The sequence below is a fragment of the Cricetulus griseus genome (assembly GCF_003668045.3).
Source record: "Cricetulus griseus strain 17A/GY chromosome 1 unlocalized genomic scaffold, alternate assembly CriGri-PICRH-1.0 chr1_1, whole genome shotgun sequence".
NCBI classification, from domain to species: Eukaryota; Metazoa; Chordata; class Mammalia; order Rodentia; family Cricetidae; genus Cricetulus; species Cricetulus griseus.
In genome coordinates, this window is record NW_023276807.1 from 163,987,328 (window position 1) to 164,002,829 (window position 15,502).

A 15,502-nucleotide genomic window follows, 5' to 3' on the forward strand; every position below is an offset into this window, starting at 1 on the left:
ACTAACACCCCCTTGAAACATCCCTGGAAAAGTATCCCATATTCCTTCTGCATTCACAGGAACATGCAATTATAAGGAAAAGCCATACAATAATAAACAGAACAAAATGCTATGAGAACAACCAACCATGTATGGGGGTGTATTCCTATAATCCCAGCACTTGGGAAGCCCAGGCAGGAAGCTGTGAGTTTGAGGTCAACTTGGCCCACAGTGAAAACTTGTGTTAAAACAAATAGAACAAGACAAAGTAGACCAGATGGGACATCTACATAAGAAATACTCATCATTGTAGTCAAGACAGTTACAGAAACTCCTGTAGTAGCATCTCGCCTTGACAGTGAATTTGTGTTAGTGGCCACACCCCTATGGGTATGGTTACAGGTGAGGACATGACTTCTGGAAGGCAGCAGGGGAGTGGAGGGGAGAGGCACTCTTGCTTGGGTGGAGGAGAGCATCAGAAGGGCAGAGACTGCATCTTCTGGAGCAGGAAGGCCACAGCCAGTTCTTTACCATGATTTGTGTAAGTTGTTCCCCAATAAAACACCCATCTTGGATGGTGTTTATCTTGGATCTAGTGAACTCATTATTACCCTGCCTTCAATTGGCACCCCCCATATAATGAGCGGTCTTCTTACCTGTACAAAGACTTTCTGAAGGAGTCCTCGGCGCTCTGCTAGAGGTAGCTCATTCTGTGCACCTCCACCTGCCTCAGGCACATGTGGAAGGTCGAAGAACAGATACAGACATTTAACCAGGGTGGAAGGCACTGACATCGTTGTCATGCAGTCCACGGTTTTCTGGAAGACAATAGACATGCCAAGCTCACGCTTCAGACTGAGAAACAGTCAATTCGCCATTTGGGCCAATTTGCTTTAATTAAATGTTGAGACTGGTTTGATGGTCATGCAGTGAGTTACTTATTAAATATGATATTTATTTATTTATTAAGCAGCTTGTTTCACAGAACATGAACTTAAGAAAAACACAATTACCACAGATGGTGAAACTACTTCATCTCCTGGGTCTCCTCTGTCTGTCTGTCTGTCTGTCTCACACACAAATGAATAGAACTGTGCATACATCTAAGGATAAATATGATAGCTAAAATAATAAATATTTAAAAAGGTAAGCTTGGTGGCACAGGCTGCAATCCTTGTTACCTAGGAGACACAAACAGGAGGATCCCAAGGTCAAAGTTTACCTGAACAAAAAGGTAATCTTGAGGCCAGGCTAGTCAACTTTCTGAGAGTCTGTCTCAAAAGAAAAACTAGAACAAGGGCTACAGATAACCTTAGGGGTAGAATTGTTTCCTTGAAGACAGGAGGCCCTGACTCAAATCCCAACACCAAAGAAATAAAAGAACCAATCAGTAAACAGACTTATTAACCACTAAATTGTGTGCTAACATCTGTTTTACTACCATATTTCCCACTGTTAATTCCTTTTGGATGTTCTTGGGTGGAAGGGGCATCTTGGGACAGAAATGATTATCTGAATCATTTTCAAAGACTTATAAGAAGAAATTATCATCAATCTTTTAGGAATCATTATAATATTGCTAAGATGTATGCAATTACCAAAAAGTCCATGGTGCAGTGTGGCATAAAGTTATCTTACAATAGGAACTGGCAATATTTTTCAATTCACTTATTTTCTTTTCCATTAAACATATTGAGTATCTGGGGCAGAGGTTCTCAATCTATGGGTCATGATCCTTTTGGAGGTCAAATGACCTTTTCACAGGGGTTGCCAAAGACCTTCAGAAAACAGATATTTGTATTATGATTCACAACAGTAGCAAAGTTACTGTAATGAAGTAGCAAAGAAAATAATTTTAAGGTTTGGGATCACCACCACATGAATTATGAAGGTTGAGAACCACTGGGCTAGGGTGTGTGAGACAGTACACAGAAAGCTGCATGCAAGACTAGGAATCCCTCCCTTTCAAAGGACCACATACTATCACCACTAATAGACCTACAGGACTATACACTATAACTGTTAACAGACCTATAGGACCATACACTATAACTGTTAGCAGACCTATAAAAATAAGACCATGCGCTATAACCATTAACAGACCTATAAGTAACTCTGATTTAAACTCCTCCTGACAATGGCAGTACATACAACCTCATATGAGAGGAAATGATCAACAATGTCTGAAATGAAACAGATAATTACAAATAATTTAAGTAAGTTGGGGAGACACCACCTGAAGACACATGAGATTTTAGACCACATGGTAGCCTACTTGAAGAACTAGAGTTCAAAATGGCAGGTGCTTGAAAGCCACAATAACGACGACTTTCTAATTAGTGTCCTATGAACAAATGGTTCACAGGGTATGCCATTTATACCTGGACTCAACACTGCATGGACCTCACAAAGAGCTCATCACTGACACCCTGCTCTAGGTGGGGAGCCAGTTGAGTGTGGAAGACCAGTTGAGCATGCTCAATGATCCATGGCCTCACACTCTAGCTTGACTTTTTTTTTTTTAAACTGGGTGGCTGACACCCAATGAAGTATTACCAACAGAACAGAACAGAACAGAAACTGAATTCAGATCATTAGGCTATAGCAGCACAGATCATAAACTAGCAGAGACAGCTAGAGGCAAGCGAACAGGGAAACTAATACAGAAAGCCACAAGAGATGAAATGATCAGACACAGTCGTGGGGGATGGAGACAAGGGAAAGCTTCAAGAACAATGCCTTGAATCTCTGGCCCACTCCCACACAGACTTCACCATTCCCTGCAAACCCTCTGCTTTTCTCGGCTTTGGCTTACTGCTTCTCAACACCCATGCCACCATGTATCAACACCCCATGCCACCATGTACCTAGTATGTAGTTAAACTGTCATTTCTCCAATTTCCCCAAATCCCATTTTTTCCTCTAACGCTCAACTACTGGCATTTTTATTGCTGAGGGGAGCTGCGCATGGCTCATCACTGTATTTCATGATATTGTATTTTCTCTCTGTCTCATATATGTAGAGTCAGGACTATCTGGGTATCATGCTGGTGCCAGCAGAAAACGGCACTCAAACAAAAACAGCAGCTCAAGGCATAATACTGAATTTGCTTTTTAAATGCATCATTTTCCAGTCAAATTATCACTAGCTTTCCCTTCCCATTATGCAAAGCAATATGGTTTTTCTTTTTCATCTTATTACTGGTAGATTTAAAGTATGACTTGGCATCCAAACTGTATGTCGCATTTGTCATCGTTTTAAGTGAGTAAGGCGCCACTAGACTCTTTTTCTTTTTTTGAGACTTGGTTTCATTACAGAGCCCAGGTTGGCCTCTAACTCACTGTCTAACCTAGGATGGCCTCACACTTTTCCATTTTCCTGCCTCAACCTCCTGACTATAGGTGCGGACCACCATGCCAGGCTCCTTTCTTAGTTGAAAAGCTGTCTATTGATTCATGGAGTTTAAGTTCATCTACATTTAGTGAGTTTCTATCATGTTAGGTGTTACTGTGGGGCAGTGCACTCATAGTAAGGAGATCTTAAGCACTTATAAAAAGTCTTAGTAACATTCAGGAACATTTCAGTTAAAACCTAACACATAGGAGGTATTGATAGCAATTATTTCATTTAAATGTTAACATTTAAATAGCATAAAATGATATGGCACTTTAAATCAGGTTTTGGTACTGTGGTATAACGGCATTTGCAGGTATTGCCAATGGCAGATGGAGTTGGGGATTTTGCTAACCCTCTATTACAGCCACAGACCCTGAAACAGTGGTCTCTGCTAGGACTATCTGAAGGGTATTTAGGGTAACCAGCCACCTCTCCTGGCCTAGGACTCAGGGCATGTCTGGGATGCAGCACTTTTTATGCTGAAATGTAGACGGCTCAAGTTCTGAAAATCAGGATACGTTGGTCTGGTAGGTTCTCTAAGTGCAATGAATGATGCATATAACCCAGCAAGCTACCATCAAGAATATGGTGCAGACAATCTATCGAGCTAACAAGAACACGGGCTGTTCTGAGGAAAATATCTAAGTGCTAAGTGCTCAGGCTGGTGAACACTTTAAGAGTACAATTGCTAAAGTTTCTGCAGTGCTTTAAATTGTCACTGTTTATGATGTTGGGATTTTCTAAGTCCACTGAGTTTAGACAACAGATACCCAACACTGATTTTCCTTCTAATAGGTAATTATACTCTAGATTTTTAGAAAACTGCAAAAACCTTCACAACCCAAGAATATCAAAGGACAAAAATGAAGTTTCTAAATGGCTCACTCATGAGGACATTCAACATGTCTCAGATCAGACACTTAAAGCTGAGTCAGGAGAAATAAAAGAACAGCCTCACAAATAAATCAGATGAAAACATACATCATTCTGAAACTCAAGATGTCACTATTCCATGTTTTTGTAAAAAAATCAGAAATACTCTAAATATTCATGTCATTTATTCATTAGCTCAAAACATTACATGAGTACATTTTCCAAGCCACAATTTTTCTAGTGTGAGTCACACATGTGTTGGGTATGCCCACCACTGGCTAGTTCCCTCTGGCCACCAGTGGTCCATCTTGTTGCCTACTATGCTTCATAATGCTATAATTGTGTGTTATAACATGACAAAGATGGAAACACTGCTTGAGCCATGTGTTTCCACATGAGAAAAAATGGAAACAAGAAGCAGCACCTCAGAGCTGTTGTGAGAAACACGGCAGCACAATCTGTAGGATAGAAATGATTACTGCAATATCAAAATCCCAGATGGGACGCTGAGGGTTCCGTTACCAAACATGAACATGGTGCACTCACCTGACCAGAGGATGCCAGCAGGTTAATTGTTGTTAGGAGCATCCAGCCTCTACTGGCTTCCTCGCTCTGATTGATCTCCAGGAACTGGACGATGGCCCGACTTGCAGCCTCTATAAAACCAAAGGGAAGCCAGTGAACAGGGGGAAATCATTTACAAACTTAAAAAAAAGTCCATAAAACATACCAAGGAAAGGGTTATTTCCTAAGCACACATTTTATAGCAGTATTATTTTGTACACTATGAAAAAAATTAAAATGTAATCTTCTAATGAATATTTGTGTCTGTATATACACATACACAATTATGTAGAAAGGCAAGCTAAGGGCTGAAGTTGGTCTTGGTAAGAGAGAAAAAAGTAGAAAATACTACTAAAGACTATTAACCTAGTAGTGCTGTGTGGGACACACTGAGTCCAGGGAGAACGGCGGTAAGAAGATAAAAGTTGTTGCCTGGGCCCTTGACACCCACCAGGACTACTTGAGAGGCAAGCCCTCTCCAACTTGCATAAGTATATGCAGTTACAAGACATAAGACTGGGGCCTTCAACATTTGTGGAAAGGAGAGAGGCCCTACCGTTACCTAGGAGACAGTGATGGTGGCTGGGCTAAGGGGTGTCATTTTCGTCACTAGCAAACACACTGCCAAGCTGCCTTTTCACTAGAAAATAACCTCCTGCCTGTGCTCAAGCAAGCAAACCTAGTTAAGTCCAGCAGGTCAGAAACAACAGGCAAGAAAGTAGGAGAGGGCTTGCTGGGAAGGAGGGTTTCAGTGAGAGAAGAAAGGAGAAAGAGGGGAATGGGAAGTGGGAATGACTAAAATTCATTGTGTACAAGCAAAAGATTGTCAAAGAACTAAAAAGAATAAAAGCTGGGCTTGCAATGTCAGCGCTGGAAATAGGAGCAAGGCAGATTCTCAGGACTCACTAGTCAATCCAGCCTATGATGAGATCCAGGCCAGTGAGAGACTGAGAGTCCTTGGCCAAAAATACAAAAAGTGAGCAATACCTGAAGAACAAGCTGTAGGCTGGCTGATGGTCTCCACATGTGTGTGCACAACAAACAAGCAGAGTAGCCGAGAGAAACCTAATACCTGAGATGGTATAGGTGTCCCGCCAGTTATTATATTCCTATGCTTGTTACGTATAGTCCCTGGCAGAGAACAAGGATGACAGGAACAGATTCCTTGGCTCAGCCTTGTCCACTGTGATCCTGGTCACTGACCAAGCACAGTATGACTAAGGGTGCACTCAGTCAGTACCTGTCAAAGGGGCAAGCCAGACCAGAACATAAGAAAAATGTCACACAATGCCACCAAGATCCAACTTACTGTGGGCAGCAGGGATTCTGTAACATTTAGGAAAGGAGAGTAAAGTGAGAACAAGGTTTGCAGCTTGCAAATTTGTGACAATCTTATTACAGAGAAAAGGAAAAAACAGAAAAGAAAAAAAGGTATCACTCAGCAATATACTTTGGCAACTGCAGTCTGAGAGCACCAGAATAAACTGAACTAAACTAGTTCTTGCAAGGTGACAAAGAAGCCAGCTGACAGAGATAAGAAACCTTATACTGTGCTGATATTTTATTTATGATTTATTAAAGCTTGACCAAGGATTCAGAAAGCAAAGCCAGCCTCAAGCTATAGAGGTCAGGCATTGGTGATACACAACATTAATCCTAGCAGCTGTACTAGCTATCAAGGGAGTGGTGGCTCACACCTTTAATACCAGGACTTAGGAGACAGGTAGATGGATCTCTCTGAGTTCAGGGCCACCCTGGCCTACACAAGAGTAGAGAGAAACAGCTCACACAAGATGGCCTCAGCATTTGGAACCACACACATTTAATCCCAGCACTAGGGAGGTATAAAAGGCAATGGATCTTGTATGGAGATGGATTTTCTAGCCACAATGAGGAGAGGCAGCAGTCTGAGGCTTGGTGGAGAGCTCATGGATCAGCCCTTTCAGCCTGTGATAGAGGTGAGAACTAGTGGCTGGCTGCTTTGCTTCTCTGATCTTTAGTATGAAGCTTGAACCCCAATATCAGTCTCTGGGTCTTTTAGTTTTCATGTTACAATCTACCTCTTCCCTTGGGAATAATTAAACAGGTACACGGTAGCCATGTCCCCAGGTAGCTGAAACTCTTGACCAAAGCAGACCAAATGTCTTCTTCATAATTGGGTGAATTATGTTTTATTTTAAACTATGCACCTCCAGTCTCACAATACAACATCTTTAGGACATGACTTGTACTTTTTATATTGAGCATGTCTAGTTACCAAATATATTGACACACTACCTAATAATAACACTGGCTATGAACAGATTTGGTTAATGTGTCCTATATTACTCACAGAGGAGGAAAGATAAGATTTTTAAGGAACTAAATCAGTTTTAAAACCCAAAGCATCAACATTTTCCTGGCAGAGAGGGACAGAATCGAGAGATACACACAAACTTTGAGTACATTTGGGATGACCACAATAACTTTAAAAGAAAACAGTAAGATATGTTTTTTCACTACTATTCAAAACTGTCAGTTATTAATAGACGGTGCTAAACCAAAGCATCAAAATGCATTCTTGAATTTAAATTACTAATACTTCTGATTTACATTTATCTGTACAATAATAAGCTTTTATACTTTACTTTGTTTTGCCTTTACTATTATTATGATTATGATGTGTGTATTCCAAAGGGCTTATACAGCATGAGCAAGAAGCTAAAGGACAACTTTGGGGAGCTGGTTCTCTCCTTCCAGCACAGGTTCCACACACTGAACTTATGTCAGACTCTCACCAACCAAACCATCTTGTTGGTCCTATTTGTTTTGTTTTTGAGACATATTCCCATGTAACCCAGACTAACCTCACCTTCTCCTTCTGCTCCAACCCCTCTGTCATGCCTGACAAGGGTGTCTTTTTTTTATTTTTTATTTTTTTATACTCTGTCTGACAGTGAACGTTAAGAGGTTTTTCATCATTTAAAAGGGCAAGGGGCTGAGGGACAGGCATTGTCCTAGTAAACATGACTACATGCTCTGTGAGTAGGTATGCCAAATAAATAAAAGTGAAAATAAACCAAAAAGAACCAAGTCAGTAGAACATTTCACAGTGCCTTTTGAACACCTTTATTTCATACTTACTCTTTGAAGAGGTAGGAAAGACCTAAGCATGGACAGTATGGGTCAACCAGTACCTGGCTTTGAATTATATACCTGAACAGATTAAAAGGTCTAGACACATTTGTGGCTGGATGATATGTGGGAAGCCCCAAACTTTGCTGATAAAATGAATTATTAGGACTGGAGAGAGAGCTTGGTGGTTAATTACATATACTGCTCTTGTAGGACTTGTGTTCAGTTACCAGCCCCCACCTCACACGGCTCACAACCACACGTGACTTCAGTTTAGATGCTTCTTCTGGTCTCCAAAGGCTTCAACACTGACATGCACATACCCCCCATACACCCACACACATAATGAAAACTACTAAATCTTAAGCAACAACCAATTACATTCTCATGCCACAAATAAATGCCATAACATTTAAGAAATGTAAGTTGAATGTTGACTTAAGAATTCTAGGGTTAATGCAGGCACATGTTAGTTAACTCATCTCTCGGGCTACAACATGTGATGTAAGTCTCAACTTTTCCACTGCATATCAAGATAAACACTTAGAGGGAAAAGGAAGATGGAGTCAGTACAGTTTGAATTAGATTAAATAGGCAAAGAATGTACACAGCCTTAAGAGTGACGTAAGTTCCTGTCACGCACAGAAAAATGACATTTAGAGTAACTGGAACAGAGAGTGTGTTGATGACAAACATGAAGCCCACTGAAAGCATATAAGCTTCAGGATGACAGTCTGATTGTATTAGTAGTATTATTACATTCATTTTATTAATGAAGAAACAAAGCCCTAGATAACCCTGGCCCTGAAAAAAAGCAATCTGTTAAAGTTAGCTGGAAAACGGCGTAAGAATTCTCAGCTCCGTGCTTGCTTCTTTTTATCTACCACATGTGCACACCTTGGGGACGGAATTACCTGAAGGTGTTGTGGCTCTGAAATCCTTGGAGGGCAGCACAGCACACTGTTTTTCTGTTTGGAAAGAAAGGCTGGGTTGTCTAATTGGGGATTCACTACAAGACACTAACCCTGCCACTGGAGGACTGTGACAATCACCAGCCTCTCTATCGCTGGCATGGTGCCACTGAGAACTATAACACTGGGTTTAGCTGTGGCCTCTTGCATATGGCAAAGTCATCCGCAATAAGATGAAGATATTACTGTACACAAGCAAGGAAGCAACGCCCAAACGTGAAATCTTAGAAACTCTAAATATGCTTAAAATGTTAAAGCTCAACATTATATGGACTTACAAAATATAACTATATACTCTAAAATCCCTTAATAATAAGATGCCAGCAATGGGATAAATGAAGGGCATCCTGAGATTCTCTGTATTATTCTTGCACTGTCCCATGAAGCTATAAATACTTCAAAATTAAAACTTAAAATATTTGCATAACTATTACTATAGTTAAGAGTGAGATATACTCTGCTTAAGACATCTGTCATTTCACCAAAAAGATTGTCTTACAGGTATAACATCTTAAAGGGAGTTAAGGAAAACAAATCTGTAGTATAGCAAACTGTCCTTTCACAGACAGTTCAAGTATTCAAAGGATAGCAACAATGGCAAAAGGGAAGCCAGTGAACATACAGTCTTGGCATTGTTTTTCTAATTTCAGGTATCATTCAAGAAAGAAAATGCAATGACAGAAACAAACATGTGACAGAACTTTCCCTTCCTGCCATCTGTCTAAAGCCACACAAATCTCACATAACAAATCTTCATTTCCACAAAATTAACTTGGACAGGAATGTGCGCTAAAAGAGGGTTCAGTCCCACCCGGGTGCAGGAGAGAATGAGGCCAGACATGGTAATTGACCCTTTCATTAGACGTTTTCGGGTACAAATATCAAAGCCACCTAGGTTTTAAATGCATACATCAATTCACGTATTGTACCACTCGAGTGCATGGATTAAATCCTCAATTAAAGACATTCTACTTACTTCTAAGACTGCGTAATGTGTTTGGTTTCAGACAGACATCTCAGATCATGTACTTAACTCTATTTGCTAAATGCCACTGCTGTGGTCTGAGGTGCCATGCCCACTGTGATGCAACACACAGACAGGGCATTTGGGAGGAAACCAGGGTTAGATCAGGTCCTGAGGATAGTCCCTCACAATGAGATGAGTACACACATTAGAAAAGTCCCGAGGGCTGGCTAGCATTCTCTCTTCCATTTGAGCTCACAGTGAGAAGGCAGCTGTTTACATAGCAGAAAACCCACCAGTACACAGGAATGAAGCTGAATCGTACATACTGAAGGTTCCTGACCTTCCTCCTTTCCCTGGTGCTGACTTCCAAAATGCCAAGTCAGATACCATGTCTTCTCAGCAGAGTCTAAAAAATTCTCTGGGAAATCCCCTTGATTAAAAGACTACCACAAAGAGGATGACTCAAGACAAGCTTACTGTGAACTCATGGTGCCAGGTTATTCCCACAACTAAGAATATGTACTGAAAGGAGGACTGATGCAATCCATGCTACGAGACTGTCCCAGACGACCTTGCTTCCTCACCCTGGGTACCTGCAGAATGCCCTTGCTGGCCTAACTCCCATAAATGACTTAGGTTTCTATTGCAGGATGAAACACCATGACAAAAAGCAACTTGTTGAGGAAACGGTTTATTTTACTCTACACTCCCAGGTAACAGTCACTTGCTGGGGCAAGTCAGGAGCAGAACTCAGTGCAGGAGCTGAAGCAGAGCCATATAGGAATGCTCTTCACTGGTATGCTCAGCCTGCTTTCTTATATATAGACCATGGGTCTATAGATGGCATTGCATCCAGTGGGTTGAGCCCTCCCACATCCATCATTAACCAAGAAAATTTCCCACAGGTCAATCTAGTGAGGTGACTTCTCAACTAGGTTCCTCTTCTCAAATGATGATGGTACCTTTTGCCAAATTGGAAAAACAACTAACCAGGACAGCCCTTAAATTGCTTATGATATAACACACATGCACACATGAACACATGCACGAGCACACACCACTCACAAGGCTAAGAAGCAAAAGAGTAGTTTGGAAGAATAAAAAATGTTTTGATTACAGAAATCAAGTACATTTTTTCATCAAGGAAGTTGACTTAATCCAGGCTGAGATTTAGACAAACTGAGGTAAGGACTATCTGTCCTCCCAGGAGGTACAGAAATACAAGGACAGAAACACAAGCACAGTCAACTCTGCAGCCTGCAATAGCTCATTTTGATCAACATAAAGAAAAGGAAACAAGGATGAAGATGAGCACACACGTGGCCCTGCAATTCATGCTGCAGTTTAAGGATTTGTGTAGAGATAACAGTGGTAACAGGGTGGCCTTGGAGGGACCATCAGCCCTGCAGGGGCAGCTTCAGGCAGTACTGCTCTTCTAGACAGTCCATGGTCAAAGCAGCAGACGACTGTGACTACCGTGGGGTGGGGGTGAGGCTGAGATCCACGTGCCTGTGGCGGGGCTGCCTCCTACTGTCTTCTGCCTAGGTCCCTCCCTGGCTTGCCTCTCTAAATACCTGTGGATTTGTTTGATGCTCTCCTCCGAATCTCCGTCACCATTAGTCTCGAGACTTGCGTTGTGAACTGCAGAAGGTCAGAAAATTTTTCTGTCATTGTATTTGGTGGAGCGTTTCCAAAAACCTGCAAATGAGAGAAGCATTTAATAAAGCACTGTCCCTTTGCCTGTAAGTACAAAGCATTTCATGAAAGAGCACACCTGGCCACGTGTCCTTAAACATATGAATGGACTGAGTATGTGATTAAGTAAGGAAGCTGAAAAAGTGTCACTAACAGACCTCAGAAAATATAACCATTCCCAGAGGAAACCTACACTGAAAACTTACAGAAAAGTCATGAAGGGGAAGGTCCTTTGACGGAAGTCAGACGCTCCATGGGAAGACAGAGACTGATCTATGCTGGGCAGAATTCATTCCCTTTATGTGATCTTTCAGAAGTTTCTAAATTCTAAGCACAATCATTTCTAATATCATGCTGTCATGAAAATGAGAGAGATAAAGGAATGAATGAAGGCTCACAAATAGACTGGCTTTCTTAAAGATTTCGGGCAAATGAACTCTGTAATGAATAATTCTTACAAACTGGTGTGGGCCCAGCCAGGAAGGGATGAAACAGGGTGGACCATCATAAGAGAAGTAATGGCACTTTAGTAGTATATAGATTTAATTTTTTAAAATGTTCTTAGTAGCTGAAGGGGAATTCTGTCTTTAAGCTGTCATAACACTTCCCAATGATAATACAATATTCATATTATTACTATTCAAATATCACTATAAAGAGAGCAAACACAATTCACCCACTTTTACATTCTTTCCCAAGCTAACATCACACTAGGCATTTGCAGTAATGTTTCTCAAGGACGGCTGGTTGTTTATATGCACCCTGCTCCTACAAGCAAATACTACTGGGAGACGGTTAAAGAGACACTAAAGCTGAACAGAAGAATGGGTACACACAACTGTACCCCCAGCTCAGGAGCTGGGACAGGAGCCCAGAGCCCAAAGCCAGTCTGGGCCACATAGTAAGACACTGTCTCAAAAACAAAAGCACAACAAAAACCAACAGCAAATAAAAAGCAAGAGCAACACAAAAGAAGTGCAAACTCAAATCCCCCAAAGAACTCCGTATTTTCCCATATTTGGTTCACAAAGTTTGGATCAATTGGTCAAAAGAGAAAAACCTAATCAATAATATTCCTCTTAGTCGATCAGCCAGTCTCCCTAAGACATATTCATCATAGATGTATGCTGTGTGCATGTGGAGTTGGACTTCTCAGTATCTGTCAGGCATGTATTCTGTGTGCACGTGGACTTCTCAGTATCTGTCACACATGTACAAAGTAAACTTCTTACCATGCATGTATGTTACATGTATGTAGACTTTTCAGTATGTCATATATGTATGCTATATGTATGTAAACTTTTCAGTATTTGTCATGCATGTGCCCTGTGTGCATGTGGACATCTTGGTATCTGTCAGACATGTATGCTGTATGTATGTAGACTTTTCAGCATCTATCACACATGTATGTATGTGGACTTCTCAACTTCAGTCATACATGTATGGTGTATGCATTTTGACTTCTCAATATTATAATAAAAGACTTTATTCCACAGATGCTAGTAAAATATGCAGAAAACCCTATAATATCATTTTAATATATTTCCTACATCCTTATAAAGATATTGTTTCAAACTAAGTTGAGAGTAATAAAACAATTTTGCAAAGGTTGCTCTGCTTAAGGGATAATCTGCCCCATCAACTCTGCAGCAGGAATTTTTATGCTTTTAAAGAACAAACTGTTTTAAAACAATTCCTCAATTCTTTCCTGGTATAGTTTTTTTTTTTAAAAAACTTGAAACAATTATTCATATATGAGTATTTTGCCTGCATTTCTGTACATGCATTGTGTGTATGTACATGTTTGCCTGGAGTCCATGAGGCCGGAAGACTTCACCAAATGCTCTGGAAGTGGAGTTATGGTCTGTTGTTTGCTGCCATGTGGGACTGGAAACTGAACCTGGGACCTCTGCAAGAGCAGCCAGTACTCTAACCACCCAGCCATCACTCCAGCCCCCCAGCCCCGCTATCGTTTTTTGATAAAAGTTATTTTCAGTTTCATTTTTACCTGTTAAATAAGACCCATAGCTCCATTTTTTTTTTGTTTTGTTTTGGTAATACATTAGTCTGAATCCAGGGCATCAAGCAGGCCTGGCAAGTAACTCTTAGCAGCTGGGCTGTATCACCAGCAAGACCAATATTACTCGACAAACTTATTAAAAAACAAACAAACAAAAAAAACATAAAAATTCAGACCCCAACTAATGATGCACACTTGAATTTTTACCTCTACTCAGGGATAAATATGTAATTTTAAAATGAAGGTGTTTATAAATATTCCTGAGACATAGATTACATTGATGTACACTACAATTTGCTTATAAGAATTAAGAGTTTTATTTATAAGAGCTGAAGAAAGTTTATAAAATAAACAGCTATTTCTTCCACAGTGTAAGAATGGAGTGATTCAAGCAGTCTTTTTATAGAGCAAATAAAACATTTTGAAGATACATCCAATTTATACAAATTTGAATTATATTGCTTTATTTCTATCATGAAATCTTTTCAAAAGATAAAAAGTATTGTGTTCTAGCTGCTAATCAGAAATGAACAAGCATGGCTTCGTCTATATAAAAGATATTTAGCCTAATGAAACACCTCTGCCAATTCTTCATTCATTTATTCATTCGCAGAGACTTCCTAATAACACACACACACACACACACACACACACACACACACACACACACAGCACATAGACTATAATTTTACAATTTATAGTTTTGTTTTACAATTTATAGTTTTGTAATTTATGCCTATAATCCCACAGACTAGGAGACTCAAAACTGCAGAGAAATCCTCTCTCAAAATGATAAATATTAACTATTAAAATTAGGGGTTCAGTTCAGGGGTAGGGCATGCAACTTAGAATGCATGAGTCCCCGGGTTCTGTTTCCAGCACCAAAAATAAATAAAAATATTGAAATTAAAATTAATTTAAGGGGCTAGAAAGATGACTCAATCAATTAAGAGCACTTGCTGCATATACAGAGGATCCATTTCTAGCACCCACATTAGTAAGTTCACCGTCACCTATAACTCTAGAACCAGGGGATCTGTTGCCCTCTTCTGTTCATGCATATATACACATAATTGAGAAAAAAAGTCACTCACTGTAGCACACACCTTTACTCTCAATGTTTGGGAGACAGAGGCAAGTGTATCTCTGTGAGTTTGGGTGAATCTGGTCTACACAGTGAGCTCCAGGACAGTCAGAGACATAGAAACAAACAAACAAAATCTTTCAAATGAAGAAAACTATGTGCTATGAGGAATGAAAAAGAATGTCTAGTGTGGAAGAAGGTTGTCTGCAAGCCTATCTAAGCAGATAGCACTGTATGATGTCCACTGCCTACAGAAGTCTATCTGTGGAGATGACATGGACCCTAAGGATGGCACTGTATGATGCTGTGTACAAGTTTATCTGTGGAGATGACATGGACCCTAAGGATGGCACTGTATGATGCTATCTACAAAAGCAAGAAGAATTTCTTAAGGATCAAGTTCATAAATATTAATTTCAAAGTAAGAGTATACTTTAGTAATTAATAATGGTATCTTATGAAATTTCAGACAATGAAAACCTATTTATGTCACAAAATTTAATCCCAAGTGTCTCCCGTGTGAGATTCTGCTCTTGTGTTAAGTTTTACTCCTCTGTTCTCAGACTCCCCGTGATATTGTGGTCTGAGATGAGATAAAAGCAGCTGCCCCGCAGGACTATGAGGAAGCCACAGGAGGCATTCCAAACCTCTGCATGAAGCCTAACCCAGTAAAAGTACTCAGCACAGGTCAATACCAACCCATGTCTCCAGAAGTCAAAAATCACACACTGAAATAATACTTAGAAGCAAACTTTAGAGGCTATCTGTACAAAGAAGCCTGCATCTAACCATATCAAACTTCACTCAGCATGAGGCACAAATTAAAGCAAAGTCACAA

At 40.3% G+C, this 15,502-nt stretch overlaps 1 protein-coding gene across 5 annotated transcripts in view; it reads right to left on the minus strand.

The window, feature by feature from the left end:
• Wdfy3 (WD repeat and FYVE domain containing 3) overlaps positions 1–15,502 on the minus strand; it is a 227,702-nt gene that overhangs the window by 122,441 nt on the left and 89,759 nt on the right. For all 5 annotated transcript variants that reach the window (XM_035453188.1, XM_027388524.2, XM_027388521.2 and 2 more), the window contains 3 exons: positions 11,440–11,563; positions 4,796–4,905; positions 636–797 (listed from right to left, as the gene is read on the minus strand). In XM_035453188.1, coding sequence (XP_035309079.1) covers positions 636–797; positions 4,796–4,905; positions 11,440–11,563 — 396 coding nt within the window. The remainder of the gene's footprint in view (positions 1–635; positions 798–4,795; positions 4,906–11,439; positions 11,564–15,502) is intronic.